Genomic DNA, 22,711 nt, shown 5'->3' with positions numbered 1-22,711 from the left:
ATTGTAAATTTAGCAATACCAGGTTTGACTATTTATTATTCTTTAAAACCTATCAAGTTATTTTAGGATCTTGGTATTCCTCTTAAATTTTCATTAGTTTGCTCTATAATTTCTAACTATCTTCACCATGAATAGTTTTTTCAAAGATTTGAAAATGCACTAAAGACTGAGAAAATAACAAACAGAAAATCATGAAGCTCCCCTTATCACAAGGATTTGCAGTTTGGGGCATACACTTTCAGGATCTCTATCAGGCAGAATAGGAAATTTTAGGTAATTTTAATTTTTTGTTACTACTCTTCCTTGGCAAGGAAACATAAAATTGTTTCACCATGATCACAACACGTGAAAAAACATACCTTGGTTCAGATCAGTGGGATTGCAATTTATTTTTAAAATACTAAAAATACATACTAAGTTTAACTTCTCTCAGGTTTGAATGTTTAATCTTTGCATATGTGTAAAAAGCAAACTACTTAATGAGTTAGATGCAGGTATACCCATTAACACTGTTGCTCCAATCTACTAACTTGTGGTTTCTTTAACCTATGACATAATCCACTTAGTAATACATCAGTAACGTAGCCCTGGTAGCATGCCAGTCACATGAAAGTCATTTCTCTTGTTTTCTTTCTTTCCTGGAGATGAAGTATTTCACTTGCTCCAAGTGCATTACAAACTGCAGTGCCATTTAATTCCGAAGTTCATTTCTGTATTTATTTATTCAACAGTATCTTGGTGATAAGAGATGCTCAATAAACATTTGTCGAGTGGAGGAGAATAAATGAAACATATTACAGCACTGTACACAATGGCACATTATGAATAGCTACACTGGGATTCTTAGAAGTGGCTGAAGCAGGGACGAATGTAAGCCTTTTATTCACAGCAAAGCCTGGGAGATGAATCGCTGACACATGCGATGTGTGATTTATCCACACACACTACTAGGAGATTTATAGGCATCTATTAACCTACTCGAGTTCCAGTCCTGTCTTAGGCTGGTCTTTTGTCATGATTAGCTATGTTGTGACTCTATGTTAAATAACAGGTTGTCTGTGCTGAAATATGCACAAAATATGTAGACAGAGGCCAAAATTATTACACATTTCCAGCCAAACCACAGATATACCTCTGCTTGTCTATGTTTTAAAAAATTAGACATGTACATGTGTGCAAAAGAAAAGGATTTTTTTTTGTTTTCTGGACCTGAGATCCACTGTCACAGATTGGATTGTGTCTCCCAAATAACTCACATGCTGAAGTGCTAACCTCTAGGACCTCAAAATGTGACCATATAAGAGTCTACAGATGCATTTAAGTTAAAATAGGGCCATTAGAGTACCCCTTAATCCAACAGGACTGGTGTCCTTTTTGAAAAAGCAGATTTGGATAAAGACCTGTACAGAGGAAAGAACGTGAAAAGGCACACAGAAAAGTTCGTCATCTATAAGCTGAGGGGAGAGGCCTGGATGAAATCCTTCCCTTGTGGCCCTTAAGGAAACAACTCTGCCGATACCCTGATCTTCGAGACCCCAGAAACTGTGGTAAAAAATATTTCTGTTGTTTACATCACCCAATCTGCAGTACTTGGTTAGAATTGCCCTAGCAAACTAATATACCCATGAACTTAATAGCGAATATAGCAAGGCTGTATGTTAAACAGTAGGAATTATTTTTTTGTTTTTTGACATTCTATCGGAAAAGATAAATCAGACCTGCCTGCGCATAGTGGTGGGGCCTAATCTGAAGCTTCCCTGAGGTAAAACACCATCGAAAAACACCATCACCGCTTTAGGTGAGACTTCTGATCCATCCCTTCAATAAACTGTAAATTCAAACTTATCTGATGGCACTACCTATTACACACGACACCACTGGGTTGGCGAAAGGTAACATTAACACATAGCTGGGTATTGAAAAGAGCATGCAGGCACTTTGTGATTTGAAATGATAGCTCATTCTTGGCTTTTCTTTTGAGGTCTTCAAGTCAGCCATGTCTTTTCTACCTGTATCTGCACTGATCTAATAAATACAGCAAGAGAAATGTGGAAAGGAACCTCTCTCACTGCCTTTGATCCCTAACTCGGGTTTACAGAGAACATAAATGGGTTGTAAGTTTTGTAAATGAAGTCAGTGTAATGGCCACTGCCCACATCACGTGAAAGCCACCATGTGAAGGGTGAAGAAAGGCCATGGGCTACGTGGTGGGGTGGCTCTTACAGAGATCAGCCACTATCATTGATCAGTTCTTCCAAACCTGTGTCACTGACCACTATGGCACCTCATACCCCCACCCCCTTGAACCAAAGCTGGCTTGTGGAGGCAGGCAGGATTTGCTGACACATTCTAAGTTCAAAACCATAAGACACATTTCTCTGTGCCATCTTAATAAAACAACATGGAATAAAGTTTTATAATAGCTAGCAATAGCAAGAAAAGAAAGTCATAATTTTCCATGCTTCACGATTCAGAATAATTAATTTAATAACTGTGTCATATGAGAAGAGTAAATAAAGAAAAGGAAAGGGGTGTGGATATATATAATCACTGAAGCATATACAATTGCAAGGAAAAACAAATTACCAGGGTAGAGCTCAAAATAAAAGCTCCGTGGGAAGTATTTTTTGGATGCTAATTTGATTCTTCTATGGAGGCTTAAAGCTGCAGTGTCTACAAGACCAACTATTTATCTCCGCTTGTTTTTATTTTTAGCAGTTATATAACCTTATGTCTCTAAAAACCAATTAAACACCTTCTTGATCTCCACCGGGAATTTTCACTGAGTAGTTCTCTACCTAGACTATAACAGGACTATGATTTCATTTACAACATCTTGCTGGAGAGTATTTCATCATCAGAGGTGTTAAAAAAAAAGGCGGGGGGGACTGAAATTAATCAACAGGGGCAGAATCAAAATAAGATGTGGTTTTCTCTGGACACAGTTACAGCCTCTGGGGTTTGGTTCACAATAAATATTGAGGCTCTAGATCTTAGAAGAGCAGTTTGCTCTGTCATGCAAAAATTCAGTTTTCTCTTTCTCAAATACTAAAGATACCAGCCTTGTTCTTCCCCTATTAAGACTGTTGATTCTGCCATTCCAGCACCGGACTGTGTGTATCACATTGTATGTTTCTCGAGCTCAGCACAGATTTCCGTCTCCAGGCCTCTCTGAGGACCTGCCCTTAGTGTCAGTCGCCACAGGGACTTACCGACAGTGTTTATGGGATCCGGTCAAGGTTTCAATCACAAAGCACTCGCCATCGTTGAGACAGTAGGCAAGGTCCTTGTCTCGGCAGGGTTTGAAGTGCTCGGATCTCTCCGTGGAATATGTCGTTGTATCTGTCATGAGAAACACAATGAAATACTGTCAGCAGCTCATTCTGACACCCCAGATCCTGTCATTGGCCTGGATCTATGCACTGAGACCTTCTCGTGACCGCTGACCTTAGGAACTAGACAGACAGGATGAACCCCTCAGTGGACTGATAAAAACACAACTGAGTATGACCATTTTATACAGTGAATGTTTATGTCCCCACAAAATTCATATATTGAAACCCAGCGATGGAATTAGGAGGTGGGGCCTTTGGGAGGTGAGTAGATCTTGAATGGGATTAATGCTCTTATAAAAAAGACTTCAGACAGCTCCTTCACCCATTCCAGTCATATGAAGACACAGCAAGAAAATAGCCCTCTACAAACTAGGAAGTCCTAACCAGACATTGAATCCATGGGCATCTTGATCTTAGACTTTACAGCATCCATAACTATGAGAAATAAATTTCTGTTGTTTGTACGCCACCGTGTTCATGGTATTCTGTTAGAGCAGGTAGGACTAAAACAATTACTGGATTCAACTGTCTTATTTTTCCACAAGATTTTAACAATTGGAATCATATCTAGACAAGTCCCATCAGTGGATACATTAACAGCAAAAGCTGTATGACCCTACAATCAAAAACCTCAAATTAGCTTTCATTAATTTCAGTGTTGAGAAACATGTTGTATTAAAGGATTGAATACAATCTTTTTAGTGTATTTATTTTATTGCTCTGCAATGTCATTAAACATCTGATCAATGTACATGTACTGTGACTCTTCTATGGATACCAATGTCATTTTCTGTGTTTTATTTTTTAGTTACAGCTGTAATTTCCTAATAGCTAAGGCAATTATTCTTTCACTTTCTCCTTTTATTATGTAATTAAAATGCAAATGTTCCAAATTCTGAAACAGAATCTCAAATGTAAAGAATGTTTCTGGTAAATATTTAACAGGACTAAATTAATGTCATTTTTTTAGCATTATCTTATATGTGCTTTTTAAAAATCATAATCATTTACATTTTAAAGTAAATTATATCTCTATATCCAGAGAAGGCAATGGCACCCCACTCCAGTACTCTTGCCTGGAAAATCCCATGGAAGGAGGAGCCTGGTAGGCGGCAGTCCATGGGGTCGCACAGAGTCGGACACAACTGAGCGACTTCACTTCCACTTTTCACTTTCATGCATTGGAGAAGGAAATGGCAACCCACTCCAATGTTCTTGCCTGGAGAATCCCAGGGACGGGGAAGCCTGGTAGGCTGCTGTCTATGGGGTCACACAGAGTCGGACGTGACTGAAGCGACTTAGCAGCAGTAGCATATCTCTATATCAGGTTTCTAAATATGAAACATAATAAGTTTGTGCTTTCTACTGGATGAAGAAATCTGTTAGAGCATGTAGACATTCTTGTCTCAGAATTTTAAGCAACTGAAATATTAGCACCAATTTCATTGCAACATTCAAGAAAAAAAAATGTATGTGAAAAGTCAAAGATGAATACATGATTCAGCATGTAAGCTCTTAATTTCCTTTATGTGTGTGTGTTTAGTCACTAAGTCATGTCTGACTCTTTGCTACCCCATGGACTGTAACCTGCCAGGCTCTTCTGTCTTTGGGATTTTCCAAGCAAGAATACTAGAACGGGTTGCCATTTCCCTCTGCACAGGATCTTCCCAACCCAGGGATCGAATCTGCACCTCCTGCATTGGCAAGCAGATCCTTTACCACTGAGCCACCTGGGAAGCCTTCCTTTACATAGATATAGATTAATAATAATGTTCAACAGCAGCAAGGGCCATTGTACCAGCTTGCTAACCGGAGGTCACAATGAGCCTCTTTCTGCCCATCATCCAAATACAGGGGAGAGTTATTACACAGGAAGAAAATTTACTCATATTCTCCCAACACCTAAAAGGCCTCAAGGAGCCCCTTTCCCACAGGAATAACTCCAAATTCCTAAGAAGAGCAAAGAAACGCATAGGCCATGTAGAATTTTGCCTGACTAACCTCATCTTGAATCCTAAAACATACAACCTCATTTCCAACTCTTATCCTATTTCCCCAATACCAGAACTATAACACCGATCCTTTTTCCTGGGCCATCTTTTGGTTTGCTGGAAAACATCCAGAAATCCTTCAGAGCTTGTATCATCTTCCCTTTGTGTCCCTCAGCACCTTTTATTGTTTGTATCACTGTATTCAATGCTGAAAGTAGCCACTTGTTTACACATTTATCTGTTTCTTTGTCCTGAGTTTTTTGAGGTCAGAGGTTGAGCCTTAATCAGAATTAGTGCTCAGTAAAAAATGTCTTCAATAAATCTGACAATTTTAATATCACTAAAGTTTAAGTGCCACTGGCAAAAGATATGATCATAAAAGAAACAATTATCATATAAAATGTAATACATATCTTACAATAAAAAGACATAATTTAACATTAATTTTATCATTCTAGTGTACTCATTTTAGTACTAATAAATATTGCAAAAAAACTGCCTTCAGATTCACACAGAAGCCCCACTCATACTATTCATATACCATGAGCTTTGAAAAATCCACTTCTAATCTTTTCTTAGTGTTACAATGGGAACTTTTTCTATTTCAAAATACCTGCCTGTTAACATACTTTGGCTTGCATTAAAGGCTCTGCAAAAGACTTTTTTGGTTTGTTTTCCAGGAGATCTCCTCTACAGGGAAGATTTGTTATTCCAGACAGTTTGTGATAAACAGTTATGCAGAATCAATTTCTCTTTCTATGGGAATATTTAGGATTCAAGAGCTCTGAGCCAAAAATTCATTATGAACCACCACACAGTTGACTGCTACTCTGCTGAAGTATATTAATTCATGATCAGTTAGTTAAGTTTTCTTTTAATTTCTTATTATCTATTTATTGATTTCACTGATCATTCCTCTAAGAACAGCTTTTCATTAACATAACCTACAGGATAAAAAGTGAGATCCTTATTTTACAATCAGTGGTTTTAACAGGCTACAGACTCCACGAGCAATACAATGGCAGAGCAATTACAATCAATTAGTTTCCATCTGACAACTACTGTCTCCAGGGGTTACCGCCCAATTCTGCCAACTGCTTTTCCCATTACGTTACCATCCATCAGTACAACACAAAGGATCAGAACCAAGTAAAATGCCTCTGCAAAAGTCTGAGGTGGGAGAGGACAGAAATGTCAATTATAACGTGCCCTCACATTTTCTATTTTCATAGCTTGGAGAATCTGAAGTTTGAGCAAGCTCCAGGAGACGGTGAAGGGCAGAAAAGCCTGGCATGCTGCAGTCCATGGGGTCACAAAGAATTGGACACAACTGAACGACCAAACAACAACATACACTTATTCCTCACCGTGATTTGACTAGATTCTAAAAAACATTAAGTATTTTAAATAATTTGATACACAATAGAACACTAGGCTTGATCCTTGTATAGATAAATGAAATGCGGGTGTCAGTAAATTTGAAACCGTAACAATTTACCTATGCATTTCACTATATAGTATCCATATCATACTGCTGCTGCTGCTAAGTCACTTGAGTCACGTCCGACTCTGTGTGGCCCCATAGACGGCAGCCCACCAGGCTCTGCCCTCCCTGGGATTCTCCAGGCAAGAGCACTGGAGTGAGGTGACATTGCCTTCTCCGCCATATAGCACTAGTCTCCTAAAATAACAGAGGTGTTGGGAAAGGTAAATCAAATTCACCATAAGGTGAAATTTTATATTGTAAGGCATCATACCAAATATGTGGGTGGAAAGATAGAAGATTTCCTTAATGATATCACTGGCTTCTGTGCTTTCTCTTAAGATCACCTACATACTTTGGTGCCATTGCCTTCTCCGACATACTTTGGTAAAGTAAATCATATGTATACTATGTCTAAATCACTGTTAGGCTTTGTATTACTTATGAACAAACATAGTCCAACAAAGAGACAGTAGCAATTTGGATGATACCCTCTGATATTTATATCTATGCTTATAAGTATATACATATATGTAAGCTCAGTCACTCAGTTGTGTCTGAATCTTTGGAACCCCATGGACTATAGCCCCCAAACTCTTCTGTCCATGGAATTTTCCAGGCAATCATATTGGAGTGGTTTGCCATTTCCTTCTCTAGGGGATCTGCCCAACCCAGGGATCGAACTCCCAAATCCTCCGTCCCCTGCATTGGCAAGGGGATCCTTTACCACCGTGCCACCTCCATATATGTAGCACATACATATAGAAGCCCATCCATATAGGTTTACATTTGTTTTTGACATATTGAGTACATTACAAATATAAGATAGATAGCTGCAGTATATGGTACTATTTTGTCATGTTTTAAAAGTTCAAAAGTACATCTTCTCTTTCTAGGAATGATATCTGATAAATAATATTGTTACAGAGTTCTCTTTGTCTTCAAAAAATTACCAGGGTAAAGTTCCAAGCAAGTAAACCAAAAGGGATCAAATATTTCCATAAATTTGGATTTGTCTTTCAAGATGCTCCCTTACTCCAAAGTACCTCCAAGACTCTCCCTTACTCCAAAGTACTTCCTTATCAGGCACCTCTCTCCCACATTAGCTCATGAACTCCACATCTTACTGGACCAGGAGCTTGCACAGAAGTTCTTCACATCTCTGATCCACAGCCTTACAGATGGCCTGGGGCTTCCCTTGTGGCTTAGCTGGTAAAGAATCCGCCTGCAATGCGGGAGACCTGGATTCGATCCCTGGGTTGGGAAGATCCCCTGGAGAAGGGAAAGGCTACCCACTCCAGTATTCTGGCCTGGAGAATTCCATGGACTGTATAGTCCATGGGGTCACAGAGAGTCGGACATGACTGAACGACTTTCACTTCACTTCACAGATGGCCTGACACAGGTGCACACAATAGTTGTTCATAGAAGAATGATCTTTTTATAACATGAGTGTTTTTCTAAATGTTCTATATAGTCAAGTGTATACACCTTGTTATCATCATAAAAGAAAAATTCTAAACGAATAAATGTTTAGAAGTTAGGAAATGAGAAGAGTTCCAAAAGCAATTTAAGTAAAGTGCTTAGAATTTTATAAGAGCATAAAATCAACTCCGCAAACTACAGGCAAAGACAGGAGGAAAAAATAAGTAGGAAAAATATTCTGAAAGAGCATGAAGGTCCCTTGAACTGCAAGGAGATCAAACCAGTCAATTCTAAAGGAAATCAACCCTGAATATTCATTGGAAGGACTGATGCTGAAGCTGAAACTCCAATACTTTGGTCACCTGATGCAAAGAACTGACTCATTGGAAAAGACCCTGATGCTGGGAAAGATTGAAGGCAGGAGAAGGGGACAACAGAGAATGAAATGGTTGGATGGCATCACCGACTTGACGGGCATGAGTTTGAGCAAGCTCCGGCAGTTGGTGATGGAAAAGGAAGCCTGGCGTGCTACAACCCATGGGGTTGCAAAGAGTTGGACATGACTGAGCAACTGAACTGAAGGCTTAAGATGAATGGAGATGGTAGTAAGGATGGGTCTTCCAAGCACCTGAGCCAAGTTCAGCATCTCAGGTCAAGGATGTGTGGTTGCTAGTTTGATAAATAGCACCCATTCACTTGGGACCACAAAGGCTATTCAACTATCCAGACATTCACATGGCATTTTTTTTTATGTAGTCAATGTGTTTTCCTTTATTTTTATGGGTTTTGGTCTCTTTGGAGATGAGGAAGAATATTTTGCTTTCAAGTTCTGTATTCTTTCCACATCACATAGCATACATAGTAAGCAATCAGTACGGTAATTAAATGCACAGTGGGAAATGGTGGTGGTTAATTCATTAAAGGCAAAATGGAAAGAAAATGTAAGGCTGGAAGACAGAAATCCCAGCAGATTTTGCAATGAAAGTTAATTTATTAATGAATGAAAACAATGACTGGTTTTCTCCCCTAAGTACTAACTTGAACCTGAATATTACTTATGAAGGTTTTCTCTTTTGCCAGCACAACCCTGCATACTGTGGGAACACAGATTTTGTTGCAGGAACAAGAGTGCTAAATGGGCTATTACAGATAATAATTGTAGCAGATAATCAGAGAAAGGGAGAGCTTAATTCATGCTGTAGTTATCTCTAAAGGCTTCCCAAAGGGTTGGCATTGGAGCTACGTCTTGAATGGGCATGATTTAATTGGCAGAGGAAAATGAATTCTAGATAGGAAGAGCAGAAAGACCTGAGGAAGAGAGTGACAAGGCATAGCTTAGACCCTAAATCCATCTTCCTATGCCTGACTTGCAAGTGTCAGATTCATGAAGCAGTTTCCTCCTTCCCCTACTAAGTTCATGACACGACAATTCTCTAAGAAAAATTAGAATCTGGTGACACAATCTACCAGATTTAGTATTAGCAAAATACCTTTACAGTCTAGAAGCCATTTAAATATGGTTGTCGACTCTGGCAAGGTCTTCCATGGATGGAAGCTGTGTAAATGAGACATGCTGCCATACATTAAAATCCTCTCTAGAATCTGCCACTTACCAGGCTCCCAGGAAGGCACACAGGATGAAACTGAGTTATAAAGTATTAACGGTCAAGGAAAATTGCAAGAAGAATGCAGTGGTGTTTGAAAGGGAAACAAACCATTTCTCAGTTGGCGAAAAGCAAAGATAGCTTTCTCCCTGCTGCCAAATATCAGACAATTGTTCACTTTGTTGGTGTGGGAGAATTAGGGAGTGCTGGGCAAGGAATTTAAAAGTTCAGTTGAGTCACAGTGCTGCTGTGGGAACTAACAGTTCCTGAGGAATCCCAGAGCCATCAATTCTGGCAAAAAAAAAAAAAAAAAATGTAGAAAGGACCCATACCAAACCTGTGTGACATACCTGGGCCAAGTTTCAGCTTGAAATATTGTTTTTAAAAACTGTATTAAGTTAAATAAACCTACACAGGACATAGTTTATTCAATGATAATGCATTTATTGGGGATTTTATCTACAGGGTAAATAAATGCTATTTAGGTAAAAAATATTTATAGGGTAAATGCAACATTTACCCTAAAGCTGAATATATTCCCTTCTACGTGTACATATACACATACCTATACAAACTGCATTCAGTCACAATAGTTAAAAAAAAATACCAGTGAGTAAAAGAGACACAGATGTAAAGAACACACTTTTGGACTATGTGGGAGAAGGCAAGGGCGGGATGGTTTGAGAGAATAGCATTGAAACATGTATATTACCATATGTGAAATAGATGACCAGTGCAAGTTCGATACATGAAGCAGGGCACTCAAAGCTGGTGCTCTGGGATAACCCAGAGGGATGGGGTGGTGGGGGGGGAGTGGAAGGGCGGTTGAGGTGGGGGACACATGTGCACCCATGGCTGATTCATGTCGATGTGTGGCAAAAACCACCACAATATTGTAATTAGCCTCCAATTAAACTTTTAAAAAGTTAGACTGAGATGCATAAAAAGAAATACTAGCTAGTGTCACTGAAGCACCATCCCTCTGCTCCCCACATCAACCTATAAAATGGTTCCGTCTATATCACTAGCAATTTCTAAATCCAATAGATTTTTTAAAGTTTTTTTCCCCCCTCATCTTGCTTGAACTCTCAGAAGCATCCAATACTCTGTCACTCCCATATTCATGAAAAACCTTTCATTGGCTCCTACTATTACATAATGCTGATCTTCCCCTTTCTTCTTGGTTTCTGTCACCTAACTTCTATTTAAAGTAGATTACTCAGGGAATAGTTTTTAAATAACACTAACATATACTCCAGTGGGACACTAAGCATTTTCCTTTAGCTATCTTTTGGCCTTAAGATAACACTATGAATTTATGCTACTACTTACCATCCTCATTTTATAAATGGGGAAATTAAATCTTAGATATTTATGTCATTTACCCAATATCACATGGTTCTGAGCTGGAAGCTTCTGGATTCGACCAACACAGTCTGACTTGTTCCACTAGACTGCTTCCCAGGGACCACTTCTTTTTCCTTTTTTTGGTGGGATGGGTGGGGGAAAACCAACTTTTACTTGTCTCTAGGTGAGGGCTCCTCTGGGCGTGGTCCTTAGACCAGCAGTATTGGCATTATCTGAGAGTATATGAGCAATGATAACCCATGAGCCCGATTCCAGACCTACTGCATCGGAAACTCTAGAGGCGAGTGGTGAGTTGCTGCTTACCAAGCTCTCCAGATAATTTGCATACACTCTAAACTCTGAGAACAGCTGTCTTGGGTGATCCTGCCTGATGTCATCTGCATGACAATAACTCTCAAAGTTACACCTGAGTTCAATCTACCATCCTGCAGGCTTTTCTGGGCTCAATCTGTCTACCTCTCCCGTCCTGATGTGTATCCCAAAGACACCTACCAATTAACTGGTAGAAAACTAAACTCTTGTTCTTCCCCCACAACCCTATTCTTCCTTCAGGATTCTAAATCACAACTAATGTCCCACTGTTGACTCGCTTGGGCAGGCCAGAAGTCCACCCTCCAACCCTCCACATGAATCATCAAACATCAGTGGGTGATTCTACTTCCTAAGCATCTCCAGAATCTACCACATCTTCCCACCTTATCTCACCTGGAATATTCATTATAAGTCTACTGTATACCTGCTTGTCACCCTAAAATGAATTACCCACATTACAATCAGTTTGCATAATGTGTATACAACACATAATGCAAAAAAAAAAACTTCTGGAAAATGATTTAGTGGCTATCCCTAGCTCTTATTAAGACAATCAAAATCCTTCTAAGCCCTTGTCTGTTTCTGTCCTCACCTCATACATAATACCTGCCTACCTTTTCAGTACATTGGCAACAGCTGTTTGGCCGAATCCACACCCACTGAAACCTTTGCACAGGCTCCTCTCTCCAGGGAGCTACCCTGCACCCCACAGACTCTCACAGTAATCTATAGATTTCATCCAGAGCATGTATTATGAGACATCAGAACATACAGCAAAAAAATAAATAAACTGCCATTAGCTAGTTCTTCTCTACAAAATCCCTCAGGTTTTATCACCAAGCACAGGGCTCTTCTCATGGGGATTCCCTCATTTAGGTCAGGGCCCTACTCCCCTCATTTTCCTTTCTTTGTCGTTCACTCTTTCAAGCAGACAATATCCTCCCACCAACCCTGACTTGGAGACTTTTACCTTAGAGATGAGGAGTTTAAAATCCCCATAGAGACTTAATTCTTTCTAAAAACAGCCTGGCTGGGGAGTTTAAACTGTACAGCAACTACCCCATGGGCTGAATTAACCTTCAGAAAAACAGGGGCCATCTTACCACGAACACATCGCTTAAAAACCCAGGACAGAAGAGGATTTATCACTGACAAAGAGCAGCAGTCACTTCCTCTCATGGGTCAGAAGACGGAGATATTCGGAAGATTTTTTGTAGAGCGGCCTTGTGTCCCTCTTGTTCCAAGTAAAGTCACAGAGTAGCTGGCTGGAATACCACATTTACCCTTTTGGAAACATCACAGACTGGCTGCCAGCAGGACAGCTTCCCACTTTTTCAGACTTCACTTATATGGGAGCAGCAGCATGTAGAGAGAAATTCCCAATACTGTCAGCCCAGGAAAGAACATGGCCCTCTGTAGGTGGTTATCCAATCTTGGTTTCCAGAAGGAAGGAGAACACCGAGGTTAAATCCATGAGGCCTATTGGCGAGGCCTTTCGAGCTTCTCCAGCACAGGACCTTAGCTGATGCTAACTGGTTTCTGAGCTGGGCCTCTTTTCCAAATCAGGCGCATTGAGGTATTTAAATGAGGGGCCAATTTAGCCCTCAATTACCCAGCTCTCCTTCTATACCATGCCCACTCCCTAAACAACCCTCTGGGATTGATTTTCCTTGTAAGGATGACTTTCAAATTGGGAAGTGTTCATTCTCCATGATATCTTTATCTCCCTGAAGCACTTTTATGTGATGTACAGCGGCTGAGAGCCTCTTGGTCCTGTAGCAAGAGCCTCTGGTTTACTCTCCCTGTGCTGCTGCAAGAGTGCTCTGCTCAGAAAGCAGGTGACGCACCCACCTGATAGCGTGCCCTAGCTGCCTAAAATCCCCTGGTGATCTCATCAACAAGTGCTTCTCCTGCAATTCCCCACATAAGCCAAACACAAAAGGCTTCACTTTCCCATGTTCCTCTCACATTCCCTGGGCTGCACGAACACTGGAACAGATCAGGCCTTTTACGACCTTGTGACTTTATATACGCTATTCTTTTGACCTATACACAGACAATAGGTCTTCATCTGGCAAAACATTTCTCACTGTTTAAAATCTATGTAAAATGTGAGCTCCTACTGAACCCTTCTCCAGATCTCTCAGGATACAAGTATTCGAAATTCCAATAACACTTCATTTCTCCCTCTAATCCATGAATGATTCCTGAACTACAATTCAACTGTTTACATATCTACCATACTTTTTTCCCAAACCAGTCTCCAAGCTCCTGTGGACCTGGCAAGGTCACCTCTAAATCCTTATCATTTATCCCAGGACCTGACATATAGTAGATGCTTAATGTATGCTTTCAGAGTGAATAAGTATTTTAATGGCTATAAAAATGAGGATTATACCAACATCAGAGACACACACATACCTTCAGCATGATAAGGTAAACACCACCTTGTAACACTGTACCATAATAATGTTCTTGAAGCTAAATGGTGAAAAATATATCTATGCCTATGTGAATGTACCTGAGGCTGATTGCTAATAATCAGGGTTTATTTTTTTTAATGTCCATTGGTTTCAGGTGAAAAATAGTTTATTGCTTCTCAATAAATAGTTGTATGTTTGTTTATTCAAGAACTTTCTCCTAATTTCAAATTTCTTGCCTGTCAAGTATACACAGACGTGATATTTAAAATATTTAATAAGCAGTATGGAGATGACAAGTCTAATCAGAATAAATCAATTCATAGATAGAGCAGGGTCCTTGTGGGGCCAGATCATAACTCTTTGGTTTCTGCAATAATAAGTGAGGAAGTTTAGGTACTCTGTGCATTTCATACTGGATGTCATGGAGAGGTTTTCTTCAGGGGAATAGGAGCAGTGGTGATTTACCAAGTAGAATAAAATCACTGTGGAACTTTAACAGTCAATATAACTAACGAAGCACACTGCTATATATCAGACCCTCTCATGGTTTGCTGATGCTGCTGCTGCTGCTAAGTCACTTCAGTCATGTCCGACTCTGTGCGACCCGAGAGACAGCAGCCCACCAGGCTCCCCCGTCCCTGGGATTCTCCAGGCAAGAACACTGGAGTGGGTTGCCATTTCCTTCTCCAATGCATGAAAGTGAAAAGTGAAAGTGAAGTCACTCAGTCCTATCTTCTTTGCGACCCCATGGACTGCAGCCCACCAGGCTCCTCCATCTATGGGATTTTCCAGGAAAGAGTGCTGGAGTGGAGTGCCCATCACCTTCTCCGTCTCATGGTCTAGACCTGTCTTTAGCTTTTATAGGTACAACACTTGAAAGCAGAAAGTCTTAGCATAACAGAGACCTTAGAAGTTAACACGTGATAATAATGTTTGGAATAAACCTATTAATCAGATATAAATATTTTGCAGAAAGGAAACTGAAGCATAGAGGGATCATGCAATATGCTCAGAATTTCACAGCTAGTAAATGGAAAGGCAAAATTAAAACCCAGAGAAGCCCAGCTCCACAGTGAGCATCCTTCAATCCTCTGCAGCTCACCTGCTGAGTCCCAGACTCTTTTAAGATGTGTATAGTCAAGGCTCTTCTTGCCAAATGTTGTTAGTCACTTTATTATGAATCAATGTAATAACATTAGGAAGTGATTTTTTCAGGAATCCATTCATCTTCTCCCCATCCACCCTACACCCATTTTTCTGAGCACATACTGAAACTGTAAGAAAAGTATTCGGAAATGGTAGGTGGGAATAAAACCTGAAATAAAGACAGTGCTTGACACTGGGAGTTTCTATTTCTCTCACATTTCCTTTACATGCTATTGCAGCTTTGAAATCATGTCTAAACATTGACATGATTCTTCAGATTCTTTCATAAAAATGAACGTCATTCACTTTACTTACTTAAAATCTTTCCCTTTCTAAAAATCTTAGATTTTATTCAGATCCTTTTGGTTAATGTTCAGAAATCCAAGCACTTCCTTCTCTGTATGGATCATGAAGAAGGCATAGGCAGTACAGACATGGGCCCTACAGGTCTAGGTCTGAATCCCTGCTTAAGCATTTGCAGACTATGTCAAGTGTCAGGGCAGGAGCAGAAAAATAAATGTAAGAGTCCAAAGAGAGAACACCCGTGTCTTTGAGCTCCACACTCCTTTCTGTGTGAGAATGTCTTGGAAAGTGAGTTCAGATGATAACTAGTCTTAACCTTAATGTTGTCTTTGCATAGGAAACATGTTACTTCCACCGTGTGCTTAACTAGAATCCATTGAGAGATGATTAGAAGCATCATTTTACTCTCAGTTTCTTTAAGTCTAGAATTTTTACATTCCACATAAAAGTGATATTATATCAGTTCAGTTCAGTCGCTCAGTCATGTCTGACTCTTTGCGACCCCATGAATCTCAGTGCATCTGGCCTCCCCGTCCATCACCAACTCCCAGAGTTCACTCAAACTCACGTCCATCGAGTCGGTGATGCCATCCAGCCATCTCATCCTCTGTCATCCCTTCTTCTCCTGCCCCCAATCCCTCCCAGCATCAGAGTCTTTTCCAATGAGTCAACTCTTCGCATTAGGTGGCCAAAGTACTGGAGTTTCAGCTTCAGCATCAGTCCTTCCAATGAACACCCAGGACTGATCTCCTTTAGGATGGACTGGTTGGATCTCCTTGCAGATATTATATAGTATTTGTCTTTTCCTAACTTATTTCACTTAGCTTGGTACTCTCAATCCTGACCCTACCCCAGCCACCACCTCCATCCTTGGGATCTTCCCTGTAATTCTGGGTGTGAAAAAAAGTCAATCAAGAGGAGTTCCCCAAATGGCACCGGTGAACCTATTTTCAGGGCAGGAATAGAAATGCAGATGTAAAGAACAGACGTACGGACACAGCGGGGGAAGGAGTAAAGTGAGCGAAAGTCTTTCAGTCTTGTCCGACTCTTTGGGACCCCATGAACTGTAGCCTGCCAAGTTCCTCTGTCCATAGAATTCTCTAGGCCAGAATACTGGAGTGGGTAGCCCATCCCTCCTCCAGGGGATCTTTCAAACTTAGGGATTGAACCCAGGTCTCCCGCATTGCAGGCGGATTCTTTGCTGTGTGAACCACAAGGGAAGCCCAAGAATACTGGAGTGGGTAGCCTACCCCTTTCCAGTAGATCTTCCCAACTCAGGAGTCAAATCAGGGTCTCTTGCCCTTCAGGAGGCTTCTTTACCAGCTGAGCTAGCAGGGAAGCCCGGGGGAAGGAGAGGGTGGGATGAATTGACTAAGCAGCATTGACAATATATACACTACCATATGTAAAATAGATAGCTAGTAGGAAGCTAGGGAAAGTTGCTATATAGCATAGGGAGCTCCAGAGAAGGCAATGGCACCCCACTCCAGTACTCTTGCCTGCAAAATCCCATGAACGGAGGAGCCTGGTAGGCTGCAGTCCATGGGGTCACTAAGAGTCGGACACGACTGAGCGACTTCACTTTCACTTTTCACTTGCATGCATTGGAGAAGGAAATGGCAACCCACTCCAGTGTTCTTGCCTGGAGAATCCCAGGGATGGGGGAGCCTTGTGGGCTGCTGTCTATGGGGTCGCACGGAGTCGGACACGACTGAAGCGACTTAGCAGCAGCAGCATAGGGAGCTCAGCTGGTACTCTGTGATGACCTAGAGGGGTTGGATGGGGAGTTGGGAGGGAGGCTGAAGAGGGAAGGGATTATATGTATACTTACAGCCAATTCACATTGTTCAACACAATATCATAAAGCAATTACCCTCCAATTAAAAATAAAATAAGAAAGAGAAGTTTCCCAAATAAACTTTCAAAGAGACTTCAGGGAGTACCCACTCTGGCTGACATAAACAATTATGAAAATGATATTAAGGACTGTAAAAGCTGAAGTGCTCCATGTTTAAGTACCAGGGCTATGTCTTCAAGCTGTCCTGCATCTCCAGCCCCCACCTCAGTTACCATATTGCCAGATAGACAAGAAATGATAAAGAAATGCTAAATCAGATGGAACAGCTACAATTTCCTAGAACACATGGCAGTGAGGACAAGAAACGCAAATGTGCAACCCAAGTATCCGGACCAAGAAGACATGAAGGGTCAGCAGAAATGCAGTAAACGTCAAGAGTCCTTGGAAACTTAAGGCACTTGAAGTTCAACATATACAAACTTTAAAAAAAAAAAAAAGATAAAGGGAAAAGACAGAAGAATTGCTACCTCAAAATATAAGTGCTCAATAATGCAGAGTTAGCCCCTAAAATGCCACTTTTGTTCAAAGCAGACAACCTAGAATTGATTGTCACTAAGTCATTTATCACTTTGACAACCTTTAGGTCTTAGGGACATGCAATCAGGTTATTAAACAATTGCATTTTCCCCAAACCTCCTACAGATAACTAATTTCACTTCTTTAAAAAGACATCCTCTCCACCGCTGTTCAGCTCCTTAGTAACAGTGTAGGGACCATCCCAAGTGAAAGGGGAAAGATGTGGTTCTTTGCACCACTGGGCTTTGGCCTCAGTATGTGGAGCTATGCGTGCTTAGCCTAAAATGTCTCATAATGTTTGTAACATACCTTTGGAAATCTGAGTTTTCATTCAAACTCTGTAGCTTGTCAGCATTATGAATAAATTAAATACATTAAAATGTATAATTAATGGGGTTCCACGAAACCTGAATGAGAAATAGGAATGATGACTGGCAATGGGTCTTGTAACGGGGTACTAAGCACTTCTTTCCCTCATTTACCTTTTGCTAAGTAAGTCAACATGTATTTATTAAGCACCAACATACCTAATTCTTCAATGCTTCTGCGTATGATGCCAATTAAAATCATTTACTTATTTAACAATCTGTCATTGGGCTCCTCCTATAAGCCTCTTGAGTATTGCACTGATTCCTGGGGTGGATGTGAGGAACTCAGTTCAGAGATCATAAAGCATGTGGCTGCCCCCAGGCATGTGTAACTGTCAAGTACCCAGACCACACTAAGTGCAGGCAGGGAGAGGGGTGGCAAATGTACTCACAAACTCAGAATTTGCTGACTTCTTAGCATGTGTTTAGAGACTGGATAGGGTTACAGAATTTCAAATATTAAAATGTTCCTTAAATGGAAGCTCATAGATTTCCCATTTGCTAGGTGATGCTAGCGGTAAAGAATCTGCCTGACAATGCATAAGACATAAAAGACATGGGTTCTATCCTTGGATTAGGAAGATCCCCTGGAGGAGGGCATGGCAACCCACTCTAGTATTCTTGCCTGGAGAATCCCATGGACAGAGGAGCCTGGCAGGCTACAGAGCCTTGGCAGGCAAAGAACTGGACATGACTGAAGTGACCTAGCACACACTAAAAAGGCTAGATTAATAAAGAGAGGGATGTCTCCATCAATTACTAGACCCAATGATGTGACAAGTGCAGTCTACAAATCTACTATTACACAGCTTTCAGGAAAAGAATAAAGATTTGTTTGCATTACTACTCAAAATTTTTTATTTATGTTTTTTTTTTCTTATGTCGGAGAAGAGAGAGACTCATTCAGTCATGATTATCTTACTAATCTGTGAAAATGTAAACAAGAGATAGATGCTTGGAATACACATGGCATAAAGGAAAAGTCTGTTGATCCTGTTTGAGTCTTGGGCTCAACCATGTCCACCTGCTTTTCAACCAGTTCTTAATTTTTCTGTTTTATTTTAAAATATTATAAAATGACTCATTACCAATTTTTATAACAGTTGAGAGGACCCAAGGCAGTACTGACTTCCATTAAATATTAGTTTCATCCTGTGAATTTTCTCCTTAAAAATATTACTTTCTATTTGATTAGAAATTTCTTCAAGGAATATACACATATATCCAAAAACATATGGAGGGATATTCAACATCATTAGTTATTATGGAAATAGACATCAAAATCAACTGAAATACCACCTCACACCCACTAGAATGACACTAACAAGTGCTGGCAAAGAGAATTTGAAGAAACTGAAAACATATCCTGCTGGTAGGAATGAAAAATGGCGCAACTGCTTTGAAAAATGGTTAGGAAATTCCTCAAAATGTTAAGCAAAGTTATCATATGAACCAGCAATTATACTTCTAAGTTCACACCCAAGACAACTGAAAATAAAGGTTCATGAAAAACAAATGTCCATACCTGTACATGAACATTCATAGAAACATATGCATACTCCCAACATGAAAGCATTAAGTGATGAATGGATAAAAAACGTGTTATATCCAGGAATACTATTCACCAATAAAAGTAATAATGCACTGATATATGCTACAGCATAGATGAACCTTAAAAGTGTAATACTTAATGAAAGAAGCTACACAAGAGGCTATCTGATTTCATTTATATGAAATATCTAGAATAAACAAATCCACAGAGACATGATGTGTCAATCAGCAAGTGTCAGAATGCAGAAGAAGTAAAAACCTTGCTGTCTTTTCACCTTGGCTTTCTACAGAGGTTTTTAGTTTTCAGTGCATCGATAGGTAAAAGGAGACAAATATTGTTCAATAGCTTAGATCCTGCATAAAAGTCACAGTCAATTTCATGCCACGATTTTGAAAGAGAGGGAGCACACACTGCAAGCAATCTGAGAAAGAAGGGAAACCCGTCGTGTACTTCCCCAATCACTTCGCGGTATTGACAAAACTTGACTCTCAGACCTCTGTTTCAGAACAAGTATTGTTTTGAGAAAACTGGTCCATTCTCTGTGCCTGTTGGAAAGCAATTAAAGCTGAAATCAAATAGCTATAATCATCTGTTCATTTCCGACCCTTATCTCTTCATTTTCAGAAAGAGCTGCTATATATTAAAGTGTTTGTGGATCATTCAATAATGAAACCAATGCTGAGACAATCTGGAATTTTTAATATAAACTCCAAAACAGTATAGATGAGAGGCTAGCCACCTTCCGATTTTGCTTCTCTAAGGGAAGAAGTCATGAGATTCCACTCTCTTTACCTTTATGCTCAGTCACTCAGTTGTGTCTGACTCTATGCGAGCCCATGGACTGTAGCTTAACAGGCTCCTCTGTCCATGAAATTTTCCAGGCAAGAATAATGAAGCAGGTGCAAGGGATCTTCCAGAGCCAGAGATTGAACCCACATCTCTTGCAATTCCCGCACTGACAGGTGGATTATTTACCACTAGCACTACTTAAGCTATTCCCCAAACAGCACTACAAAGAGAAACATAATCACTCTCTTCGACACCTCAAGTTTTGGCAAAAGAGGAAAATCTTTTTTTCCTTCCCACACTGGGACTCCCGGTCTCCTCTTCTTTCTGGTGTGATTTTCATGCGTACACCTAGCAACACCCCCTTTTATCCATCCCCATTGGTGACCCTTAACTAAGAATCAGATTTAGTTCATAAAGAACAGGGGTAAGACACATGTACTCCAATGTTTATTGCAGCACTATTTACAGCAGTCAGGACGTGGAAGCAACCTAAATGTCCATCAACAGATGAATGGATAAAGAAGATGTAGTACATATATACAAAGGAATGCAACTCAGCCATAAAAAGGAATGAAATCAGGTAATTTGTAGTGATGTGAATTAATCTAGCACCTGTCATACAGAGTAAGGTAAGTCAGAAAGAGAAGAACAAATATTATATATCAACATGTATACATGGAATCCTGAAAATGGTACAGATGAACCAATTTGCAGGGCAGGTATAGAGACATAGAGAATGGACTTGTGAACAAGTGGGAAAAGGAGAAAGTGTGAAAGTGAAAGTGTAAGTCATTGAGTCATGTCTTACTCTTTATGACCCCATGGACTATACAGTCCATGGAATTCTCCAGGCCAGAATACTGGAGTGGGTAGCCTGTCCTTTCTTCAGGGGATTTTTCTGACCCAGGAATTGAACTGGGGTCTCCTGCATTGCAGGCAGATTCTTTACCAACTGAGCTATGAGGGGAGAAGGAGAGGGTGGGACGAATTGAGAGAGTAGCATTGCCATATATAAACTACTCTGTGTAAAATAGAGAGCTAGTGGGAAGCTGCTGTATAGCACAGGGAGCTCAGCTCAGAGCTCTATGATGACCTAGAGGGGTGGGATGCGGGGAGAGGGAGGTCCAAGAGGGAGGGGATATATTTAATTTGGATATATATACACTTACAGCTGATTCATGCTGTTGTACAGCAGAAACCAATACAACATTGTAAAGAAATTATGCTCCAAAAAAAAAACCTGGGGGCAGAAAACTGTGGTTCAGGGGCCAAATTGGAGCCCACAGCCTGTTTTTGTAAGTGAAATTGTTTTGGACACAGCTAAGCTCATTTGTTTATACATTATCTCTGGCTGCTTCTAAGCTACAATTTGGTTAAGTAGAGACAGCAAAGCCTAAAAGGACAAAAACATTTACTTACCTGGCCCTTTACAGAGAAAGGTCCCCAACTGCTAAATAAAAGATGGCAGATGGTAGCTTTTTTACAAATTACATATTTTATATATCTGAACTGTTTAAAATGTTTGACATGGATTTAAGTGCTTTGGTGTTACCTATTTCAAATAAATATATATATGCAGGAGAAGTGCAGCCAAAGACTAAAGCAATAGATTTTGAAATAAGATAGACTTCAATGTGATCCTGATTTGGACACTTAACTAGTTGTAAGATCTTGGATAGGTTACTTAATGTCTTTACCCTTCAGTCCTTTTGTCTATGAAATGGGGATAATGAGAGTTTGCACCTATGGCAGTTAGAGTGATTTTGGCTGAGAGTACCAAAAACTCAACTCAAAATGACTTAAATCAAAAGAAAAATAACATTATCCTGCTTAACAAGACATGATTCCTGGGCTGTCAAACTCAGTGTCTAAATGGAAGCAGGATGGACCCAGGAATCGTCCTGCTCAGCTATCACTGGCTTTCTCCTTAAGCTAGGCTCCCTCATCACAAGTAGCTGCCGTGACATTACACATCACTTCTAGACAGAATCTTTCATGGAACTACATCACCCGGCCACCTCTTCAGCAGTCTCCAGCACGGGGACTGGCATTCCTCTGAGCAGCTTAGGAAAAGCACACAGCCACAGGGAGAATGGACTGATTGCCAGAACAAACTGGACTGGAGTCAGAAGGAGAGGTCACAGAGGAGAAAACGTGAGCAGGTAGCCAACAATATCAGACAATTTTTTATGAGGACTCACTAAACTAACACACAAAAAACACAAATATGTATTCAAG

General features: G+C 40.3%; 1 protein-coding gene across 6 annotated transcripts in view; it reads right to left on the bottom strand.

Moving 5' to 3' along the window:
- The window catches only part of NRG3 (neuregulin 3), a 1,237,517-nt gene that overhangs the window by 707,827 nt on the left and 506,979 nt on the right, over positions 1–22,711 (bottom strand). For all 6 annotated transcript variants that reach the window (XM_059882571.1, XM_059882573.1, XM_005226444.5 and 3 more), the window contains exon 2: positions 3,213–3,342. In XM_059882571.1, coding sequence (XP_059738554.1) covers positions 3,213–3,342 — 130 coding nt within the window. The remainder of the gene's footprint in view (positions 1–3,212; positions 3,343–22,711) is intronic.

Source organism: Bos taurus, chromosome 28 (assembly GCF_002263795.3).
Source record: "Bos taurus isolate L1 Dominette 01449 registration number 42190680 breed Hereford chromosome 28, ARS-UCD2.0, whole genome shotgun sequence".
In the NCBI taxonomy this organism is placed as follows: Eukaryota; Metazoa; Chordata; class Mammalia; order Artiodactyla; family Bovidae; genus Bos; species Bos taurus.
The sequence above is the reverse complement of the archived record's forward strand: the minus strand, read 5'-3'. Positions and strand labels throughout refer to the sequence as shown.